At 37.8% G+C, this 24743-nt stretch overlaps 1 protein-coding gene across 1 annotated transcript; it reads right to left on the bottom strand.

Moving 5' to 3' along the window:
• Nucleotides 1-1099: 1099 nt before the first annotated feature.
• On the bottom strand, nucleotides 1100-24743 carry fhl3a (four and a half LIM domains 3a). The gene is made up of 6 exons (XM_087806328.1): nucleotides 24586-24743; nucleotides 5642-5806; nucleotides 4461-4635; nucleotides 2410-2579; nucleotides 2139-2325; nucleotides 1100-2053 (listed from the first exon to the last, which is right to left on the bottom strand). The coding sequence occupies exons 2-6, from the start codon at nucleotides 5795-5797 to the stop codon at nucleotides 1902-1904; spliced, it is 840 nt and encodes a 279-aa protein (XP_087662454.1). The 5' UTR covers nucleotides 5798-5806; nucleotides 24586-24743; the 3' UTR covers nucleotides 1100-1901.

Genomic DNA, 24743 nt, shown 5'->3' with positions numbered 1-24743 from the left:
CAACATGGGTGCAAGAGACTGATTTTGGGAATGAATGGTCAAAACTTCAATACATTTCTAGTGACATGTTAAAAGGAAAATCTGTAGGATCACACAGATGATTAAAAAAAAGCATTGGCAACAAGATCTAAAAACTATTCATGCAGAAACTTCACAAGAATAATGAAAATCACCAAGTCGATCTGATAGACCCATGCAAAAGTCGGCGAAGGGACTACATAGGCTCTCAGATACACCATTTTGAATTCTCACTAACCCAGGCATATGATCTACTTTTTAGCGCAACTTGAGAAAAGTTATTTTGTTGATGATGCCAACGATCAGTCTTGTGAACGACCTTCGAAGGTATGGGTTACATTTGTCAGTAGGGATAAAAAAGTTAATTACTACTTTAACTTTTAAATGTAACATTTTTAGATTGATTTGTTTTTCACATTTTTTCTTTTACCTTTATCACGTAATGGATTTCCCCCTCCTACAATATTTTACAAGACTTTAACTAGTAATTATCTTACCATTATTACTTTTTTTTTTTAATTTGTATAATTTACTTTGTGGACAACCCCTGTGTTGCGTGGGTTTACTCTGGGCACTCCGGTTTCCTCCCACAGTCCAAAAACATACAGAGGTTGATTGAAAACCTTGGGGAAATTATCCATAGGTATAAGAGTGTGTGAATGGTTGTCTGTCTTTGTGTGTGCCCTGCGACAGACCGGTGTCCTGTCCAGGGTGTCCCCTGCCTCTCGCCCTATGATACTGGGATAGGCTCCAGTCTCCCTGCGACCCCGGCAAGGGATAACGCGGTTGAAAATGAATGAATGAATGAACTTTCTGGACAACAGCACTCTGTAAAAAATATTACAAATTGGCCTTACAAGTTTCTTATCTTATTTTTCACGTTTATCTTCCACCCTTAAATTGTAAATAAAATTTGAATAAAAGTTTGATCTGTATGATCCTCCTGCCTACACCAACAATAGTAAATGTTAAAAAGCATTTTCTCAACACATCAGATTATCCTATTCATCGGGATCATCATAGTGTGATGAGTCGTTTGAACTGATTCAAGCGCCTTGATATAGACAATAAAAACCCTCAGTAAATTATAGGTTTTTAATAAGAAATCTGGCCACACACATACATACAAATCAAGCGAACATGACAGTGTCAAACAAAAAGAACATGCATCTCCTGAAAATAAAAAGAAATATTGTCATGGTTATAAAACTGGCTCCTGAAGCACAAACAAAAATAACAAAATGGTTAAAATGATAAAATAAAGCATAATTCCAGCAGAAGGATAAATGAAAAAGTGGTTTGCGTGTCTCGTGCCCTATCTTTATATGGTGTGTTTATGTGCACATTACATGGTAGCATGAAAGTCAAAAGTGCAATTGTTTGTTTTTTACAACACATTTCTGTTCAAAGACTTTTTTTCCTTTTTTTTATTGTACAAAATCTTTTTATTTTTCTTTTCTTTATTTCAATATACAGCAATGTCACACCTCTTTCTCTGCAACTATTTACAGTAAATTGTTCAAGATTAGAGAAAAAGAGAGGGATAACTGACACAAGAAAGAAAAGCATGAACAGTATTTTAACAGCAACATCTTTCTATGGTACTGTTCTACTTCAAAGCCCAGCTTCTTAATAAAAAAGGGCATTTTAATATAAAGCAAAGTGACTAGCATTTTGCATTTTTTCAAAAGTGTTTTTCCATATACAAGAAATGTTACGAAAAATTCATCAGGTTTTGGTTCAATATATGGCAAAGTTGGCAGTGAAGTATAAAACTTTCTCTCAGCTGGAAAGTCAATTTCCTTTAATGATACAACCTGAGAGGCAACATTTTGGCGTAGTTTGAATCTTAATTCGGATTGCTTGGTAAGGGATCGGTCCCTCTATAGGTTGGTATGGCAGTCACGGCATAAAATCCTGTCCCCGTCGGGGAAGAAACCAGCACCAACCAGCGACACGGAGCACTGGGAGCAGGTGAAGCACGGCTGATGCCACTGACGGTCCTCAAATGAAATGTACTTCCCTCCTCCGAACCCTAGGGGGACAAAGACACAGAAGGATTTAGATGCGCCTCAAGTTGAAGCTCCGGTCAAGAAAAAACAAGTTTACACAACATCTACCTGTGATCGGTTTGGAGCAGGCTTCACACTTCTTAGAGTACAAGTTGCTGAAACACTTGAGGCAGTACGGCGTGTCGTCCCTGGACGTGAAGTGTTGACCAGCGAGTTGCGTTTTACAACTGGTGCAGACAAAACACTCCTTGTGCCACGGTTCTTCACGATAGGTCACGCCCCCTTTCGCCAATGCCTGAACATAAAACAAGAAAAGGATCTTTGAGTTATTCTAACCAAAGAACTGAGCAAATACCAAACATGCAAAGATTTGACTCACTTTTTTACAGCGGGTACAGCGAGGAGCGAACTTCTCCTCGTAGCAAGTAACACAATAATGCTCGTCTTTGTCTGGAATGAAGGACTTGGACCCGATAGGCTGCTCGCAGCTATGGCAGATAAAGCATCCCTCATGCCATGTGGACCCTCCATACTCCAGCTTTCTTGTACCTGCACAGGTGAGGCATAAAGTCAACAACCAGGAAAATAAGAAAATGTACAAACTTATCGTCCTAGAATCTCTCATTCGTTTATCACCTTGTTCACTTTATTGTTTTGTTTTTTTATTGCATGGACATTAAACTTGAATTAAAAAAACTCTCATTGTTTTTCCTTAAACTTAGTTTTATTTCAAATAATAATAACCACAAGTTCAACATTTAATCCCTGCAGTTAAAAACGGGAGACACGCCACTGTTTCACCAACCAAGCCTTTTATTATAAGACTTGTTGGTTTATTACACAAACTAAGTGAATGTGAGTTTGTGTTAAATGTGCCACATGTTAATGCTGCAGGCTCAATTCTTCCCTCGTCCATTAAGAACATAAATCCCACTGAAAAAGATTTCAGGCCTAGAGTAGCACAAAGAGAGCATTATTGGATTTTAATGTGAGTAAATTTGGCGTTTGCAAAAACAAAGTCATTATTCATTGAGTGGGATATAATGAAAAAAAAAATCCTGAAATGCTTTTAATATAAATCTCAGATCAAAACCATATAAATGCATTGTCTTGTAGATCTCAGAGTATTTTTTTTCCCACGTAATAAAGCTAATATGAATGAATAACAAGAACATGTAATCAGCTTAATTGCAAGAACCTTTCAAGTCCAATTTCCACAATGTTTGAAAATGTCTATAAAAAATTAATTATGAGGTTCATCAAAGCACCAACTTCAAAAAAGGATTGGGAAGGGAGTGACATTTCAAATAAATAAATGTTGGATTTTAAAGTGCACCTATTTTAGCAAAGCTTGACAACAGGGAAAACATTGTTCGAAGTACATAGTAAACGTAAAAGTGCGTGTCAAGCATTAGGGAGAGTTCTTTTGTGGCAACTTATGGCAGAAGGAACAAAGGATGTCTTAAAGCGTTCCTTTTTTTCGCAGTGCATGGAGAGGAGCCTGGATGCCCTGCATAAGAGCCTTCATTCTTTTCTCCAACACTGCTCCCACAGAGTCCACGCTTTCTCCCATCACAGACACACATTTCCTGGTCAGATTGTACCGCCAGTTATGGTCTAACGAGGTAAAATGTCTCTAAAAATGAGGACACTGTTTCATGAAACCCCACTGTTAGAGCAATGTCTAGAAAGCTCATTGAGATAACTTGCAGATCATCTTATCTCTAGCATTAGATTAAGTCAGTGCATTTAAATAATTCTACAAATTATCAACCATGACTAAAATGAGTTAAATGTATTGCTAGAAATGTGGGTCATCTGCGTACATAGACATTCTGAGTTTTTTTGACATGTGCTTATTCACAAGATCACCGACCTTTACCACATAATAAACATCACAATATAGTCTTTGTTTAAGGCATCAGGAAAGAACAGTTTTCTACATCATCCTCTCATGTGAAGTTAAGAATAAACACGGACTCTCACAAGCTCAAAAAAATGTTCACACATCATACTCTTCCTGGACTGCGGCTTCATGGAGGCTTTGTAAGCAGCTTCAGGCTCTGAAATATATGACTTGCTTATCTCTTGTCATCATCAGTCCAATGGCAGCATGCCAAGCTCCAAGTTCTGGCCTACATTCAACAAGTCCAACAAAATAGCAATTACGATGTCATAGCGGGTCTGTTTTGCTCTTTAATCCAGGAATCTTTCTTTTCACTGAATTATTGTATTTTTAGTCTTTGTTAAACTGGTTGCATGGAAATTCACAGCTTAAGTGCATTTTTTTTTAGCTAGTGTGGTAGCATTCTCTCTTCCTCACACAGTAAACGTCTAAGGGTCTTCAAGTTGCTCGGTTAAGGAAGACCGCAAAACAAAACATATCACAAACTTAAACATTTTCAAGGAAACAATTGTGTCAAAACCCACCTGGCATGACGACCTTGTCACAGGCAACGCACTTGGAGGAGAACTCGTTGCAGTAGCAGTCGTTGCAGAGTAAGGCATTTTCCTGACTGGTGAACGGCTCGTCGGCCAGAGAGCGATCGCAGCGGAAACAGCGGAAGCAGTGTTCGTGGTAATGCCGCTCCTCGTAGAAGAGCTCCTGGAAAGTGTCATAGTTTGTTGATCAACCAATTAGACTCGAAAGATGAAGGCAAAGTTATTGATTTGATCGGTGGTCTAGGTGATCTTCAAAGGGGTATGAACATGGATGAACAAATCTGAGTTACTTTGTCTGAACGAATTAGTTCAAATCCAGCTCTGGATGAGATTGTGGCGTTGTGCCCCTGAGCAAGACCTAGGATTGCTCAAGGTGGTTGAAATGGAACGCTGCGTCGCAGCCTACTCCCATCAGTGTGTGATTGTGTGAAAGCGTAGTTTGGTGTTAAGTGCTTTAGATGCTGAAAAGCATATAAATGCGTTATTTACTTTATACGTTTTTGTAAACAAATGTACACAAAGGAAATTTTCCTTTAAAGCAAATCATTTTTTAAATAATGGAGACTAAACACCTCCTAAACGTGAAAGAAATCAATAGCATCCGACAGCAAGACTAAAAATTGAATAAATAAATACCACGCTTGTTTAAGTTAATTCAATTCACCCATAAGATCATTCTAACGAATACACAGATATTTATTCATGTACAACATTCCTTTAACTAATTCTACTCTTGCCAAAGCACCCCTTTTGTTAATAAAAGCCGCTCAATTATTGCTGAGTGATAGACGTTCTCTCATCCAACAACTTTTAATTTTACAGTCAAACTCCTATTTGGACTAAAGGGGGGGAATTATCCTTTAGTGTGTCTTGCCAAATAAAATGTAGATAACATGCCTCATTGAGCATGCATTATGCATCATTAACCTGACATCATTACTCTTTTACTTATCCAAGGAAAAGTCAAAAACGCGGCACTTAAAACTGATTGCCGGAGGGTCATGGAGGAGATTTAACATTGTTTTACCTGTTAATGAGTGGCTTGAAGCATGGAAAAACTGAGGTAATCATCGTGATTTGGTTGAAGAGAAATGTCATGACGATAGTTTATCTCAGAAATAGGCAAACTTTGTTGGCATCTGGTCACAGAATTAAGTGGCGGCCCTTACCCGGGCGTCATGGCCGATCAACTCCTTGCATTCGTCGCACGTGTTGGAGAAGAGGCTGTCGTAGCAGGGGATGCAGTACGGACTGTCTTCTGACTGGATGTACTTTCGGCCGTACAGGGATTCTTTGCAGTTGCCGCAGTCAAAACGGTCCGCCATTTTGAATGTCTGCGAAAAACAACAAGATTTAATGGATGCTTGAAAACAAAATGAAATCTTTATTCCAGTTTTTTTTCCAATTTCAACTTAAGGCTTAACACAACTATATTCTTCTTTATTTTATGATCTTAAAACAGTGTTCTATTATTTGAGTTTAACAAAAAAAGGCAAAAGAAGTACAAATATTACAACACAGAAAAGAAAAGAAAAACACGTTCTTCTATCTTGTTACAGGCAGAAAGGGAAGAAAAAGAAAGAAGCCAACTGGAGCGAGAGAGTGATATGCTAGGACTTGCAATCCAGTTGACTTTTATTGCATTGTGATAAAAGTGTCTTGCAGGAAGAGAAGGAGGCGTAGCTGTCACTTTTGTTTTCGTTTGATAACCACTTGTCTCTTCCTGTTGCTGTCAGAAGATTGCAACATGTCAGGAGTTAAAATGCGACTAGAAAACTGGGCAAAGACTATATACTTTCGCCGTAACATGTAGGAAATAGGGATGTGTTCATGTTATTTCATGGAGCAACAACCCTTCTCAGTATCTGTGAAGGTTTCGCATTCATCTAGTTCATGGTTCAAAAGCGCGTCAACTGGACTGTGTTACTCAGTAGAGTTCTAGTAGGACGTTTCAACTGAAGACAGTTGGATAAGAGGTGAAACGTACAGTTAACTCGCTTTTTAACCATTTGGAAAACCCTTCTTTGATGTCTCCTTCAAAATCTATTGCTTTGATCAGCTATTTAATGTAACCTCATAATATTTTTTTTAATATTTTGTAACTAATGGTGCCACCGTTTGTGAGGAATTAGGGCAAATTGAAATAAAATTAAAAATACATATCGGTTTTATTAGTGATGGTCTGATGAAGCTTCATGAAACAGTGTCATGTTTAGAGGTCAGTAGGTTGCACCATCAGTTTGAGGGTTTTGGGTTCATCTTCCGTTGTCTAAAATTATAGCCTCCAGCCCTAGCTTATGGCTGCACATTAGCATTACCAGCTGTGTTTTGACCTGCACAAAATTCGGTTGAAATGCTGATCTGGCACATTTGCCTTTACGTCATCTAAAAGGTCCAAGATTTCGACAGACACGCCGTCAGCCCGCATAAACACGATGTGGAGATTAGATCAACAGTATAGAAGTTGAAAATGAACACTGTGACCTCGATGTTATCTGAAGTGGCAGGTTGGTATGTGATGCTTTCGCTTGCCAGGTACAAAGACGAGACGAGGCTTGACTCATTTAAAAAAAAAAAAAAAAGTGTCAAATTAACTATCCAAAATAAACACAGTAGCCGTTTAAATTACTCTGTTCTAGGAAAGTCAAGATTACTGTATCGATCAAAACATTTCCTGAAAACCTGAATACATATTTATAATGACAGATTCAGCCTTAACTTGTGTTTTTTATCCATCCAAGTTGCTTGCAGGATAAGACTCCCCCTTAACATCCATGTTAAATAATACCAGTGGTACTATTTTGTAAATAAAAAACATGACCAGAGAGTCATCGAATAATGGCGGTGAAGAGCAATTCACCAATATATGAGTACTGAGCTCTATGACACAAGCGTTAAACTGCGGCCCGAGGACCAAATCTGTCCCGCCAAGTATGAGTACGTGGCCAGCAAGAGCCTTAAACACCATTCAAAACTAGTTACAAGACCACCCACAATTTGATATCATGGGATGTCATATGTTGTTCGGCAGGATGCTTTCCAAAAAGAGATCATAAATGTCAAAAATTTCATATGGAAAATGCAGATGGGAGGGAATTTGTTGAAAGTAAACAGATGTTTGTTCTTGAGGAGAAAAAACAAATGTGACTTGTGGTGAAAGAGTAAACCTTCTAATCGTATTTTCTAGTTCTGAGCTTTGAATATCTCTAATTATAAGGTGAGATATTACTGCACTAAGTCTCTTTCATCCATAGGATGTCCGATTAATTTAATTTACCTTAATCTTATTTGGTTATGTCATTTAAAGTGAAAAATAAAAAAAGGGAACAAAAATATGGTCCAGCTTTCAAATGACAAAAAAGTTAAATAACATATTATTAATAAATATACTATTAATAAAAGTACATTAAGCAAACTTCTCGAGGATGAATTTCTGATGGTAGAGTCTCACAGATGTTCTGACGTCAGTGGGCTTTACTTCGGGGCAAAAGAACTCAAAACTGCAGCATGAAGCAGCTGACCTAAAAAAAAAAAACCCAACTTAATCTAAAAGTAAAGTGAACTGGATCTGGGTTACAATCAACTTGAGTCTGGGTGCCAGTTCTCACAGGGCTTCCCATCTCCTTCTGTATATTCCATCTCCTTCAGCCGGTGGCTAAGAAACCCACTCTGGATAGAAAAAAATAAATAAATTCCAGAATGATGACTGAAATCGGGCCATGAGAAAAGTGTGGGCTTCAAGGAATCGTGGCTGCTTCAGGTCCAGATATAACATTCACAGTTTAATTTGAGCAAGTCTGTCGAAAGTTAATCTATATGATTACACACTAACTATTTCCTACATTTTTAAGTTCCTAAAATAAATGGAGAAACAGTAGAAGATGGAAGAACAATAAATAACAGAAGAATGGGGAAGAAAATGAGTTAAGAAAACAGGTTAAGCCGAAGTAAGAACTTAATCTGTTGCGTTGCATTAAAAGTTTAGGCCACGATTACATCACGACCTGGAATGGACTCACAACCTGTGCATTGAACACATATCAACTTTTTGAAGATATCGATTCATCGTTATGACTTAACTAACCACTTAATTACCACCTCACGGATTAACACCTCCATCTGAAAGGGTTTGGCATCTCCAGTACATTTAGGACTTGTTGTCCTGAAACTGGCTGCGAAGATAGACCAGGAATGCCAAGGCTAAAATGTAACAGTCATCACAATCCCACCCGGCAGGGAAACAGGATGAAGTCCAGGGCCAATTGACAGACGACACAAAGTCACTGACTGATGAAAACGTGCCGACACGCCGCTCTCCTACTATGTCATGGACGTTTACCAAAGGACTGAACTGATACCGTCTCTGGTCTAGTCCTTCATAATCCCTAGCCAAAACTCTGCTTCCGCTCTGGTTCTTTCCAAATGAACAACCTGCTGGGAACTGGCCCGGTTGCTAATTCTTGCTCTCCCGCTGTTCACAAGAACAATCTGCTTGTAAAATTGGGCTTATGGTGCTTATCCAGGTATTTGATACATTCACACGTTAGAATTAACAAGTGGATGATTGCTCTGAATGTATACTTGTGTGCAACCTTGACTGGGCTCTCGTAATGTTATTTTGCCATGACGCTATCAATTCATCAGGGAATATGATGAAGCATTAAGAGGCCAACACTTTTAAATGAAAGTTTTAAACACAATTCAAAGATCTCTTACTGAGAGACTGAAATAGCAGGTAAATAACTACTTTGTTTTAAGGTGATTAACCAAAACCAAATGTTAGTTAGTGTTATATAGTAATAGAAAGATAAATACAAATATAGTTAGATGTTCAAAGTAAATATAAGGGAAATAATCGGGTATATATATATACAGTATTTACTGTATATATATGATGGTACACGACTATATTTGAAAAAGGGCTGCAGATATCCAATATTTTCAAATAAAGCAATTATCAAGAACATTTTTTTTAGATAGTTATAAAGAAATCACAAATACAAGAAAGAAAATACAGTTAAATTAAATTGTAATGAGTTATTAACTGGTTTCTTTTCAACAATAGAAGTTTAGTTCACAGCTATTATTAACACAAGAAAATAAATAATTGAAAAAGGTAATTGACTTCAACTTAACAATTATTTATTCATGTTTAAATACTAGGTGTAAAGGTAATTTTTAAAATATACAGTAAAAGGGAAAATAAAACTTATGAGCTAATATTAATTCAAATTAAGTAAAAAAAATATTCATAGGTAATTTGTTGTCATCAAATAATCTAATATTTTGGGTATTTGTTTCCCAAATTTGAATGACAAAAAAGCCTACTGTCCCCTGGAGAGTTGACACTCTGAAGTCTACTGAGGCGTTATCATAAACAGGAAGTGGGATCAAAAATGATTTGTGGATATCAGGAAGTCCCAGAAGAGGATGTAGTTCCTGTGTTGACAACACACAACCCCATCATGCAGACAATGATGATGCAATTACTACACATCCCCTGTCGCTACATCATGGTCTGGTACTCTGCTGCAACTGCAAAATATAAGAAACAAAAGTTTTTTTTTTATTTCAATTTTACATTCACAGTTTTTATTGCCTTTTTGAGAATTTAATATTAATTAATTCATCTATTTAAACAGAGGACACCCTGAACAGGAGGCCAACCTTATGCAGATCCCTGTGAGTAAACCTGTTTGTTTTTTTAACTGTGGGAGGAAACTGGAGTGCCACGATTAAACCCATGCAAGCCCGGGAAGGACGCAGGTTGTCTCATGCTGGAAGCAAACCAGCAACCTTCTTGCTATAATTGAACAAGAGGGATGAATAAAGTTTATCCATCTATCTATATCAATACATTTCTGATTAAATAATTGATTAATCTAGTAAAGTTATTATTTAATCGGTAATTATTCAGATTATGATTCATTCTTTCAACGCACAACTTTATACCCTCCTTCAAAAAGAGCAGCGTTGATTGACAGGTTTACGGAAAATAGCAGTGTCGTCAATAACTTTTTAACTATCTGGAAAATTTGGCGCAAATGGCCCCACAAACCAGAGGAAGAGCAGTAAAGTTTGGCGCCTTGAAGTCCTGCTGGATCTTTTTTAAATCGCGTCCCACTGACGGAGGTGAAGGAGCCGCAAATTAAAACGAGTGCGACCTGAGAAAATGGAAATATTTGAGCAACCAAACACTGGAGCACTACGAAGAGTTTTAAATCATCTGCTGGGGGAAAAGCGAAGCATATGGATAAACACATGCCATATTGTCCTCCATATGGAGAACTTCCAGAAACAGTCAAGCTATGTAGGTTAAAGAGCAGCGTTGGACACAGAAGTGTAGCATTTCAGGAGACAAATCCCCCGAAATCGTCAATCCATTTTGGTAACTAAACATGTGTTTTTTTTTAAAAACTCAGTATTAAATCTTTCGTCAAGCAAATCAGTTTTGTGGATTTTCTTGGTGAGCATTCGCTTGGACTGTCACAGCTATTCAGGTCACAGCGAAAAAACACAAGAGTTTGACAAACGAGCGGAATGTTTGCTGTGTCCCTGATTGCTTTCACTGCATCAGATAAATGATGTCCAGTATTTGAAAAGAACCAGTGAGGCAATGCATCTTATCACAGTGGGAAGAGGAAATTGCTCATGAAGGAGAGATAATATTGTGGCCCTGCTCACACACACGATCACTCATTTAAACACAATTACTGACAGAATCACAGACATGATTCATCTGACTGCTGCGATGCACAAATGAAATTTCATTACCGGTCCTTTTTTTTTTACTGTAGTTATTTCAATATTAAGTAGACTTGAATTTCCCTTTTTTTGTTTTCAAGGTATCGCATCTTTCGGCCTTGGTTATGAACAAAATATGCGGCTGTAGTTTTTGAGTTTGAAACTTGAAAATTTGGGAGCAAAGACTTTGAATGATTTGAAAACATTTGTATTTATGTTTGGGCTTCAAATTCACAGACAATTGGTGGCAAAATAAGCCGCACTCTTTATACTCTTTATACAATTGCCTCACTATTCTATTTCAATACTACCTATCGCTGTTTGGGCGCAAAATGGCCACAAAGTGGGTTGAAAAGTTACATTTCAGAATGGCAATTTCCGCGCAACGTTTCTTTGTGTCAACTTCGCGACCTGGTAGCGGCAGCTTCGGACTAGCAAACGACTCAAACTTTCACAGATGATAGCTCAGACGACGATCTGTGACCTCCTAAAATTTGGTCGGCCTCGATCTGCCTGTTCGGCCACAGTATTTAATTATAAATAATTTAGTGCTGGTCTAATGAAGCTTCATGAAGCGGTGCGATTATTTTCAGAGTCTCTGGCGGCCTCTGCACTATTTTCCTTTGTTTTAAACAACTGCCCTAACGAAATATCACATCATTTTTAAAGAAGTGGTGCCACCTACTGACCTCTAAACAACATGACACTGTTTCATGAAGCTACCGAAAATCGCCCATCACTAGTGAACAGATAAAATCTTATTATGGTATATCATCTTTATCGTTTATTTTTCTGAATGTCAAATGTTTAAAACATTTTAAACAGTGGCAATAACAGATCAAGTAAAAAAAAAATCTAGTCACAGACAAATCTCACCCGGGGTCAAACTCGAGCAAAGACTGCTGGCAGCGTGACCAGACACTGAAGTAGAAACCTGTTATTGTCCCTGAGCATTTAAACACTGGCTGGTGTGGAGTGGGCGGGGACTCAGACCTCAAATGAAAGCCAACATCATAAACATAAAGGAGGAAAATAAGTACCTGCTGCAGCCACTGTCGCTGTGGCCTTTGTAATTTGTTCTTTCTCTGCTGGTTTTAATGACCGTGCAAGCGCAGGGATGTGCCTGGATGGCTTTTAATACCAGTCACAATGGAGGGGCGGAGGTTAAGACGTACACCTTGTAGCGGCTGTTCAGGAGATGTTTTCTAGCTAAACACTGCCAGTCGTCGTCTTACGTGTACATGCCTTAATGACCTGCTAGCAAAGCCTGTCCGAATCCGCCGAACAATAACATCACAATTATATGAAATCATACATTACTGCTCCAACCAACGTCAGGAGAAGTTTGTTTGCAGGAAATTTATTTTTATATCGCAGTGTCTGGAACGGTGGGTAAAATACGACATTTTTGGCCTACATTTGTCTTCCTTTGAAGAAGAAAAAAAGCTGCCATACATTTGTGCTTCACATCTGGTTTGAATTGGAGAAACTATGCAGTTGAGTCCCGAGTGCCAGTGGAGAGTCAATGACTGGAGAATGGCCGGTCTTTTTTTTTTTTTTTAATCTGTGTGCTGGAATTTGCTGGTGAATGGTAAGATGTGAGGGTGAAATCTGGTCAGAGAATGCGATAAAAGAAAAATCATGATCTATTTTTTTCACCATGTTTTGAAATAAACCTATGACTTTAGCTTAATTTCATTTTTTGGCCACCAGATTTGTATTTTATTAAAGCACTATAATCGTCCTTTAATTGCTCTTACTGTATTTACTTTTACTCGAACATTAAGAGAAAATTCATAATAAAATGTATTCAAATGCCACAAAAATCCTGACCAGGAGATAAAAAAATGTGGTGATGTGTTGCTGAAGCTTCATGAAACAGTGCTGTTCTTTTTCAGGGCCCACTAGATGGCACCGTCTACAGTAAAACTTTAGTTTTATTGAAATCTAACTTTTTTTGTGTGGGCGCCACCTACTTAGCTATAAAAAAAAAAATTACAATGAAATTTCAATTAAGTCTCTTGGAAAGGCTTAAGTGAACAAGGATTAAAATATTTTTAGTTTAGCAAGTTACACTATCTCTCAATTGTTATTTTGATTATGGCACATCTCAGTGAGTCCTTCCTCAAACTGAGCTTTCAGCCTTGAGCACACGTGTCCTTTAGTAACCACCCTGAGGCAGAATTAAGACGAAACATGGCGTTAGGAGTCTGGGCAAACACCAGGTGGTCTCTTAATGTTGCTGAGTCAGTACTACTCGCCCGGACCAGAAGGGCCGGGCTAAGATTTCACAGCCGCACACACTCGGCCACAGACAACTGTGCCGCCACAACTGTTAGCAATTATTTTTAACTCTCTTAGATTCTCAGCTCGTGGCTGCAGCGATGGTACCTGACCCTGAGGTTAATGTCTATAGGAAGTTGTTTTTACTATTTTTAAACACTGACGCGGTTATGTAGCCTGTTGTTATAAGCAGTTGGTAGATCTCACGGGACTCTTTTAACCACTACGCGCTAGATTAATAGTTTACTTGTCAATGGAATACCTGCACAAGCATTGAGATTACTTTTATGTTTGAAATGTATTTTAGATCATACTCACATCACATTTAAATCCACATTCATTATCGAATGTTTGCATCAATTTAAGAGTATAATCTAAAACTGAAAACACTTGTTTAAAGCTGAAGTAGGAATGATGCCACCTAGAGGAGGCTATGACTTCACTGGTCACAAAACCAGAAATAATTAAAGGTGAGTTAAAGCAAAAGTACATAAGTTATAAATATTGTCAGAACAGTGTCAATGCACTGTTTTGAAGTTTGTCCGTTGTGGCATTGCCAAATACCGCATGTAGATTTCTTCACAAAGTACCGTAATAAAGTTTGTCAAAATGTTGGTTGGGAAGTAATACTACACTAGTCATGACTGTTAAACAATAAACCTATTATTACAGAAAATGAATACGGATTATATTTGGCATTTGATTTGATACCTGAATCAGATTACGCCTCAGTTTATGTACAGATTAGTAACAACTGGGCCCCATTAGATCTTTGATACTTTTGAAATAAATCAGCTTAGTCAGCACAAAATCTTCGACAAAACCGACTGCAACGAAATTCTAATCAATATAACGTTTATGTAAAAACTGTTCAATTAAAAATGTGTACTTCAATAAGTGATGTAATTTTGGTGCTCAAGTGTATCAACAAATGATCTGTAAGAAACGGGGGTATATTTGAAAAATCTATTAGTGTAGTGAGATTATTGAAATGTCAGGTTACCAGAATAGTTTGCTCACTTGTGCTGTTAATAATATATAACATTGAAATGTTGTTCAAAGATCTATCAAACGGAATAAAAAAAAGAAGTTTTTGTTGTAGAACATCATGGACTTGTTTTCATAAGTGACATAAATCTTAAACACAGACTTAAGGGTGTTTACATTTGACCCTTTTGGTTTTTTTAAGCTGTTTAGAAAAGTTATATTTTTTAAAGCAAATGTTTAAAAAATACTCATCAAGGCCTGGCTACTGCTGCTTAAATTATAATAAGTTCAGAATGTCTAAACAAACTACATCTTCACCGCGATTTCCAGTAAAGGCAGGCCATTTCCCATGCTCGTTGTCCCGGCAACACGTAAACATGGACCCCATTCCGGAGGACCGTAAGCCTCTTTGCACTAAGGATCAGATCCCATTACCTTATTTGCTCCGAAGACATGACCCAGCATGCATTTGTACGAGTCAATGTGCATTGTGCTTCAAAAAGGATATATTTGCTGTATCACTAGTAAAAGCAATAGAAAGGATCTTAGAAAGGAAAATGAGAAAACAACATCTTACTCTAAACAATTAAATTTGTATATTTAATAAACAAAACAATGTTTTATCACGTCACAAATAATACGCCTTTGCAATTTAGTCCTTTGTTACTTTATTTTTGCCTTGAAAATGGTGTCTAATAGGTGACAAATGCCCTTTTAAATGTTTTTTTTCACCTTATATTTGCTTGCTGGAGTCCAAACACAGAGTGATAAATTGAGGCAAAACAGGGGGGATGCATATGGGAGTGGGGCACGAGTACAGGTCATTGACCTCTGGTTCATTTATTCTCCTGGCCCCAGCGCCACGAGAACTCGGAAATTCACTGGGCAGGCCGTGTGCTGCAGTGAGCTCACTTCAAAGATGTCCATAAATCATACTGGCGTGTATCCCGGGACCGCCTCTCTCCCCCAATCCCTCCAGTTGTGCACCCAACTACCTTTCTTTTTTCACTTTTCTTCCAATGCTCTGGGTTCTGGGTCAAGAACGTTTGCTTGTGATGCTGATCGTAAGAGTCAATTTTATTTGAGTCTCTCGGTGAGAATGTGCCGTTGCCATGGATTCTAGCAAAAATAGGAAATGTGCTCATCATTGAGCTGTTTTTAAAGACGTGAAACATGCACAGAGGATGAAAAATGAGATGTGAAAAGGAAAGGAGAGAGTGATTCAATCGCTTTCCAGTAAAGTAATTTGGAATGGGATGATTGTAAATTGTGATCAGCTGACTCCATTGCTGGAGCCTAAAGACATCCAAAGCCTGATTTCTTTGTTTTTTTTGACGGAATCAAACAGGCAATACCGGTCAAATATAATACGAAAATGACCTTTTAAGTTCTTGAATTAGGCTCATTACAGGGGATTTCATGTTGACATAAGGTAGCAGCAGAGGAATACCATAGGTTTCTTAAATGCAATTTTAAAAATCAGTAATTAAAAAATGTTTTCTACTCCCCTCAGCCTGGCCCACCTGCATTCAGTTTGATTGGTTAAAGAGGGACAGTCCAATGTGGAAGGGAGACTTGGATATGGACTAATGAAGCTTCATGAAACAGTGTCATGTTGTTTGGAGGTCAGTAGGTGGCGCCATCACTTTAAAAATGATGTGATGTTTCATTAGAACAGCAAAGTAGTGCAGAAACTGCCATCTAGTGGAGGTCACTGCTTCATGAATCTTCATCACACCATCAGTACTCGGTGCAAGCACATTAAACAAATTTCAAAAAAATCATTGTCATTTTACATCATCTATTATAATTGGACGGTAAAAAATATTTTGCCCTAACAGCAGGGAGCTTAAAGAAATCTTCATCAAACAAAAAAGGAAATCAAAACAGCCGGAATACAAGCAATAGTCAGCTATGCATAATAGTAGTAGTGGAGGATAAGGATGAACCAAAATCAATCCATATATATTTTTTAATTGATCTAAATAAAGATTAATGACCAGAAGGGACCTTTTTGGGGTTTATCTTTGAAAAAAAGGGGGGGATTACATGACCATAAATGTGTCGGCTTCATTGAGGTACGAGCTAATTGTGCGGCACTCGATGTCACCTGATTTCACAAGTTGCAACCTTGGTCTGAAATAAAAAGAGCTTTAAGTTCCAAATTCCGCTAGCTAGTTTCTTGACTTTGCCAGAAGAGTACTGCAATCCGTCAGCACCTTATCTGGCCGTGTCACAGAGTGGGATTTCTTTATCATGCAGCCATGCAAAACACCATTCATCTTCTGCACCTAATTCATTATCAGTGATAAAATGCAAAGTCTGCTGCTGCTGTTTAATAGGAAAACAGGTGCTCTGGTAAACACACTGATAGTGTGGTTGAATTATGTTGCTCCCCAAGCAAGGCCCATCTATCGCCCCTCCATCTATTTACCACAACTCCAGCCCGACTTGTGAACGACCTCATTTTCTTCCCCCTTCTCTTTCCATATAGGTGGAATCTTGGCTTAGAGCAACGCAGCAACACATCGCAATAAAAAAAAAAAACAGAGTGAGAAAACAGCTTGGCGGAAGGCGAAGTGCTGTTGTCATGACTTCATATCTTCGTAATCAATCAAGACATACATGATGTATAATCATGTTAAAATGGGATACAAATCTGTAATTTTTGTCATTTGTTTTGATCGCATGAACAGCAGGATACACAGGAAATTTGGAGATGTGGGTCAGATCGAGAAGCTGATTGAGAACAAAACAACAATTGTGATTCAGGTAATTCCACTGTGTTCTTAGACCTTATTCCAAGGAATTGGCCTCATCATTGTGGTTTCCGAGAGTTTTTTGACTCATTCACAGCTTATCCTGATATGATTGATTACTGGCAACACAAGTTGTATTTGCATCTGGAACATGAAACAGACGTCAGAACTTGAATCTTCCCAGTTACTGGTACAGCCTCCCTTGTCTCTAGGAACTGGTTTATGTCCTGCTGTTACGCCCAGTTTTGCTCTCAGCCTTGTATTTGTTCATAATGTTTCTTTCCCCCTCATTTTTCATTTTCAACAGTTTGTTTCCTGAAGCTCAAATTTTGTCCAATATTTCTGGACTTTCAGTCATCTACGTCGGAATTAGTTGTTTCTTTTTTAAACAACTTTTACTTGATTCTTTTAATAGCTAATGTATATTTCTGTTGACTATTCAGGATTTAGAAAATGTAAACCCATAAAGCTGTTTAGGATCTCAACAACTGGGAGAAGAACTTAAGGTTGACCCTGAAGAAGGTTAAAGGACTTTTTGAGACAAATCTGTTTGTATATTTTTCATTTTATTTTATCGTAGCCATACACAGCCAGTGTTGCATTCACTGGATCCTGTATAATTACTTTGCTCTAGTCTTTCTTCAACAATAAAGTAGGTCGATTTTATTTACAAATCATTTATGAAAAGTGATTTATCAAAGACACAGCAAAAAAGGGATATAACCCTTTTGTCATCTCTGGGTCAAGGTGACCCCGTCGTTCTTAAAGGAAACGTGTTTTAGGTATCCCTTGTGTTTTCTCTGTATTTCTGCTACTTAAAAAGTCATTCTAATTTTGCTGATGTGTGTAAGTTCGCCATAGTTTTCCACTTTGCCACGTAGAGCTCCAGTAGTACGATGGGTGCAGGGTTTTTTCAGGGGGGTTAAATACCTCCAGAGTGAAGTCATGGCGCTTGTGTCACAGGCCCATGTGCTGCTCTCACTGTCTGGAACCCCATCGTACCCACTGATCTAATTTCCACTGCCAGCATTGACTGTGGTTCTGTTTGAAGCGAGATGTTTAGGATCCATTAGAGTGGCACCAGAATTGCAAACGCATGCGGACCGTATGGAAAAACAAAACAACTCTGTAATGTTTGCCAGACTCTTGAATTTTGTGTTGCTGTGTGTGTGTTGTAATGTATTAAAAAAAAAGCTGCAACTCAAAATTTATTCATATTTAATTAGGGACAAACAATTCCACCATCTCGTCATTCATCTGGTATTCAGTTGTGTTATTTGTCACGCCGGCTTATTCAAGCCAAACTCAATTTGGGAGGTACTGAGTCCAACAAAAAACATTGATATGCATATTCTCGATAATCAATAGGGTGAAGAGAGTTTTAAAGAGCACTTCTTGCTGACGCCAGTTTCAAGAGAATTGATTGAAAACAAGTGATTTCAAAATGACGTGGGTTGATAGAAAGTTTAAACATGTACCGTCTTCTGTAGACTCTAGTTGTGATGAACAAACATACTTGGAATTTTAGCAGACAAACGAAGGAATCTTTTACAAAAGGAGTGAGGTGGAACACACAGAGTAAACTCACTATGTAAGGAACGTGTATTTGTCTTTAATAAGCCTTTTTTTTCTCCGACAGTCTGCTGACAGATTCGCCTGCGAGCAGGAGAGATGTGCGATCCTCTTCTAAAGCCATCCTATCGTTTCACTCCCTGCAGCCGGAGAAATCCTTCCTCGGACTCTTTGTCGTAAATCGGTGTCATCTTCTGATTCAGGAGCCAGCGACCTTTTATAGAAACGCTAAGCATGTGTCCTGCCATTTATGGTTCCTTCATGTTGACTATTTAGAGTTGTGAAGTTTTGAATGATAAAAAACACTCAAGACAATCTTAATCGTGGACTTTGCAACGTCTTTTTTCAATGCATGATTAGGTTTTGAAAAACGTCTATATATATATATATATATATATATATATATGTAAAATATATATTCACTGCATTTTCAGGTCTGTCGAAGAATAGGTTATTTTTAGGGACATAACAAAGATGTTCCAGTTCTCTCTGGTTTGATGTGAGCTGAAATACAGAACTCTGACAAGTGGGTCTTTCAATTCTTAAAGGGAACAATCAATTACAATCATGATGCTCATAAGTAATATATACATTTCGGTCAGTACCATAAAAGAACCAAAGTCAGTCCAGTATTAATTAATTAAATTGTGTTGGTTCTATAAGGTATGAGATTGGCTCTAACATGTTTGGACACCATGGGATGTCATCATCAAACTAAATGTGCAATGAAGTGTTTTGTCATCCCTTTATTTAGCAATTTGTTTGACTAATCTCTTTCATCCTTAAACCAGTAGTAATAGGTACAGGTTTAGAATGAAATGTTTCTGTTTTCATTTGGACCCTAAACCCTAAAATACTTTTTTGAGATACAAATGAATTGATTTTACATAGTTTTAGACTGTTAACATCACAATAAAATAATGATTGAAACGTTGAAAACAGCTCTCAAATGCCGCTCAGATTAAGAACCAGACACTGACATAATTCCACACTTGAGTGTTCTGTGTATAACACGTCTCAGCTTGTCTCCTCCGAGTCTATTGTCTACCCAGTGGAATCATGAAGACAGAAAGTGAGAGGGTGAGTCCAAGTGTAAATGCTTGTTAATACTTGACGGAAAGAAGGATGATGAGACGGGAGAGAGGGTTGCAAGAGATTCTTGATCGCGTGCTAGTTCTATCACGCTCTGTTGATTTCCACTGTTCACAAACAGGAATGATCTCGCCGACAGCTGCGCCCCGAACAAACAAATCACAGATTCATTATTGGTGAGATAATACAAATCTAATGTTGAGCTTTTTCATGTAGCCCAACAGGTCAGATCCCCTTGGACCATCATCTAAAGAACAACAATGTGCTCACACTAAACACTCCGAGTGATTCAGCGTTAGTGTTTATCCTTTCCAGATGTAGATGCCAAGTGTAATAACTTCGTTGGACACTAATACAGCTGGTATTCTGGCATACTGAATTTACAAGCCTTATAAAGCCACAAACGCCCAGCAGGAGTGAAGGGGAAGACGCAGCAGTGGCAATGTGCATTAAACAAAACTGGCAACAACTGCTTCAACACATCTGTTTATGAGAGCCAGTCATGCTAGCATGATGTTGAGACATACCTTGGTAATGTCCGACTCTAGTCAGGAGTTGTTGAAAGGTGGCACTTTAGGTTGTGTTGCCTTGTTTGTTGCCTATACACAATATATATATATATTTTTTTATATTTACACTTTTATTTCCAGTGTTGTAAACACAAAAAAAAGTGGTGACACTACAGAATTAAATAAGATAAGACCCAAAACAGAAAAACAATGTGAAAAAACAGAAGCAGTCATTATGTCCTCTGCAGCTAAAGGAATATTTAAACCCAACCATGACTAAGGACGGGAGGATACAGTTGACTCCAGGAGCTTTCAAAGCTGATTTTTGGAAACGCTTAGTTTTCAAAACAAATGAAAGCAGTTACTACTTTGTCAAGAGTCATGCAAAATGTAAATTCTGCAACACCAGAAGAAAGCTCTACAGATATATCGTTGTTCGTACAGTATCACGATATATCGCAATAAATCATATTGTTGCCCTTGTACCGCCATACGTATCGTATCTCCAGATTCTTCCCAACACAAATCCCCAATAGATTGTTGGAGGTTAATTGTTGACATTAAATAACTGAGTACCTTCATAAATGTGAAAATGTTGAAAGTCCCAACAAGAATTTGTATCCAATAAGTAAATTAAAACGGAAGAAAAAAAAAAATATAGATAAATATATAATATAAAAAAATATATAGATAAATATATAATATATATATATATATATTAATTTCTTCATTATAATTCATACATTTTCCAAGTGATGAATAAAGATGAAAGGTATTTGACACTGAATGGTGCTGGCTATATCTTCTGTCACTCTGACCTGCCTGATGAAAGACTAGTTAATAGTTAATAAAATATTTTTTGAACTATAGTTTAGAATTTTCTATTATTAAAAACGAATCAATAATATAAAAACGCTATTAAAATACTTTACGCACGAAACGTGTTAAGAAGAGAAAGTTGTATGTATGTGAAAGATTTTTATTTACAGTCTTTCAACAAATCAAACCATCAAAATTTCACAATTGCCAACTTGTGTGTATCTCTTGTAACAACTTCCTTTGAACAGACTTGTGTATTGCAGTTACTGATATATTATGTCTAAAAAATAGATATTTTTAATGTTTTGGATGAAGATTAAGAAAAAAACAACTGAGCTCCAGTCGCTACATTAAAATGAATTTTTGTCTATACCTCTAAATAGAAACATTACTGTGAAAAAAATCACAATCCTTGAGCAGAAAATTAGTTACGTTTTAATACCTTTAACCTGGTAATGCTAACCCTATAATGTTTATTATCACTTCTTGGCAGTGTGTGAACAAAAAGAACTTCCACAGAAAAATTGCTGAGGTGGTTTTAATCCCGAAATGGCATCAGGAACCAGACTGAGTGTTGGTAACTGACGCATGTCTATCTCTGTCCTGTGAACAGTTGTGTTGCCAAACATTTTTGTTCCAGCCTGATCCTGCAATCATACCTCCAGGCAAAGGTGCCAGAGAAAAGGGCAGCTGACTCACCGGTTCGCACCGTCAACTCCATGCGGTGACGCGGGTGTGAATCTTAACTTCTTGAAGACTTAACCTCCAAAACAACGTCTGATTCATCGGAAGTCATGCTCAGAACAGTTTAATGTTTAACAAATGTTACAAAGGAGTGGAATGCCCTGATTCAGAAAAATCGGTGTAATAGGACGTTACATCTGCAGTGCGTATAATTTGCCATTTCCTTTAAAGTCAGTATTTCCTTTGAGAGTAGCCAGTAAGTGTTAGGTATGGACTTGTAATTGTATCCCCTGTGGAATGTAATTACCACATTAGCAGCAAGTCAGTTACCATTTAGACTCTTTATCTGCCTATATAAAGTTTATACTCTCTCTCCATGAACCACAGACTTAACTGCCAGATTGTAGCGAGACAGATGAGGACAGAGGACAGGATGCCTGTTTTGTGAAGCAATACATTTACCTCCCACAGGGGCCCAGGCTCGAGGGATCACGTTTCAGACGTTTACCAACAAAGCGTCCATGGAGGAAGTCGTGCGCCCCACACAATAACACCCCCCTGCACCTGGCCGCCCCCATGTGGGAAACCTGAGGTCACTTCCTCTCAGATAGACACATGGCCACGTGCACACACAATAAGGACTCAGTGGGAGGCTAAATGAACGAGCCAGTGCGACAGTTTTATAAGGAAGTGGACGGTCTGTTACATGATTGTTTTGTCTAAAGATCATTGGTCCATTTGAACCTTCTTTACATTGAAGCTTCAGGAAGCAGTGTCATGTTGTTTGGAGGTCAGTAGGTGGCGCCATCACTTTAAAAATGATGTGATGTTTCATTAGAACAGTTGTTCAAAACAAAGGAAAATAGTGCAGAGACCGCCATCTAGTGGACTCTGAAAATAACGAAACTGCTTCATGAAGGTTCATCAGACCATCACTACCTTCTACCATGTGTGCAGAGAATGAATGATTCTACTCTGAGTCGCTGTTGGATAATTTAGTCGCAGATAAGACACTAAAAAGATTTAAAAATAATGCAAAAAGGAAGCCCCCTGTTGGCAAGGTAGCCTAAGATCACTGGTCAAACTCATCTAGCAACCCTAGAACATATCAAACAAATGATTTCAAGGAAGCTGTCACCCGAGTCACATGGGAGTTTAATTGTTTCAGAGATTTGTTTGTTGCATTTTATAAAAAAAATGTCTATGTTTTATCTAGTTTTAAAAGGAGGAGATGTCCGAATAGTAGTGTTGAGAATCTTTTTTATAATGATTTATACATTTAATCACATGTCGTTTGTTTTATCATCCACATTTCCGTGATATTTTTTAAGACGTTCAATTGCTAACAGACAAACACAGACAATTACATAACCTCCAGGACACTTTGTTTAATTTGAAGGCTCAGTCATAAGTCATTGATCAATATGTTTCGAACCAATCCCTGATCTTACAACTCAGTCATGACACAACCAGTACGATCGGTGATAAAGCCAAATTAAAGTTCAGCAACACTGACACACCCTCCTCAGATGCGTACTGTCACACATCCCACTTCCTGCTGCTGCAAATACATCCAAGTTTAGCCACAGTGACCTCGTCCTCCGAGGCCTCCGCAAATGGTTTTTCAGTGCTTCGGTGACACGACACTTGTTCCCTAATCCCTCTACATCAACACAGTTCAGCGGGTCACACAGTCGAAGTCAATGGGCTTGTCCAAGACATCCGTTTTTGTCTTGACAAACCGTGGACTGCTCACTTGTCACAGGAAGTGGTTTTCTTCTGGTTTATTCTTCCCTTCCTCATTCTTTGTTTGATTAAGGTGTGAAGTATTGATGGTTGTCATCACCTCACATCTCTGACCAATGTTGATGACACACAGAAAAGTCAATTTTAGCTTTTACGATCAATAAATGACAATTAAAAAAAGGGAGGATGAGTTTACTGACTGACTGTACTACAACTGCAACCTATACTGTGATTGTGTTACTTCTACTGCAGGATAACTGCAACATGTACTTCACGAACTTCTACTAACTAATATGTATTATGTAGTACCATGCTTATGACAGCGACTAAACAAGTCAATATTGGATAAAAGCTTATTCATACTACAATTTATAATAGAAACTGTTACTTCAAAGTACTACTATATCCACACCCTTTCTTTCTACCAATAATAAGTACTGCCACCACAAAAAAAATCCAATGTTCTGTTTATAATAATGGCACAAAAGTTTCTGATTCTGATAATTCTACTAAACCTTTTATTACCACAATGGCAACAATGGATAGTTTAAGTACTAAAATAACAACCAACACTTGTTTCACTACTGTAGCTACAACTTCAACCAGGTACTAAAATACTTCTCGTAGTACAACTGCAATAACTACTAATACTACTACAATCATACGACTACTTCCAGTTGTACTTGTACATTGACAATCTTCATTTTCTTCTTCTTTCATTTTTTTCTAAAACATTGATCAAATGTATTTCATTCATTCATCTTTAAAACGCTAAATACTATAACTTAAAAAATGTTTTTTTCAAAAGTATATACTGTACATATTAATATATGCATGTTTTATCCTTATAGATTGTTCCTAATAAGTTTTAAACACGATAAATACGCGCTAGAAAAGCTTGAATAAAAGAGTTCCTACCTGTTGATTCTGTGTGCGGACTCCGGCGGGTCTGGGATCAGCGCAGTTTCTACTCCGCAGCTCGTCCAAACTTTTTTTTGGTGTTTCCACTCAGTAGAGTCGAACTTCTGCCACGAAGAGATGCAGTTTGCCGGTTACTTTTGTCTTACTACTGAGGA

Source organism: Callionymus lyra, chromosome 13, assembly GCF_982586985.1.
Source record: "Callionymus lyra chromosome 13, fCalLyr1.hap1.1, whole genome shotgun sequence".
In the NCBI taxonomy this organism is placed as follows: domain Eukaryota; kingdom Metazoa; phylum Chordata; class Actinopteri; order Syngnathiformes; family Callionymidae; genus Callionymus; species Callionymus lyra.
Note: the sequence above shows the minus strand (reverse complement) of the source record. Positions and strands in the feature narration are given on the sequence as shown.

Bases quoted from the DNA above. Each gene is read 5' to 3' on its own strand.
- fhl3a (XM_087806328.1), bottom strand. From the start codon at position 5,797: ATGGCGGACCGTTTTGACTGCGGCAACTGCAAAGAATCCCTGTACGGC. The intron at 2,580-4,460 runs GTGGGTTTTGAC...TCACCTGTGCAG, and splicing joins TGACAAGGTCGTCATGCCAG to GTACAAGAAAGCTGGAGTAT. The intron at 2,054-2,138 runs GTAGATGTTGTG...TTGTCCCCCTAG, and splicing joins CTGCTCCAAACCGATCACAG to GGTTCGGAGGAGGGAAGTAC.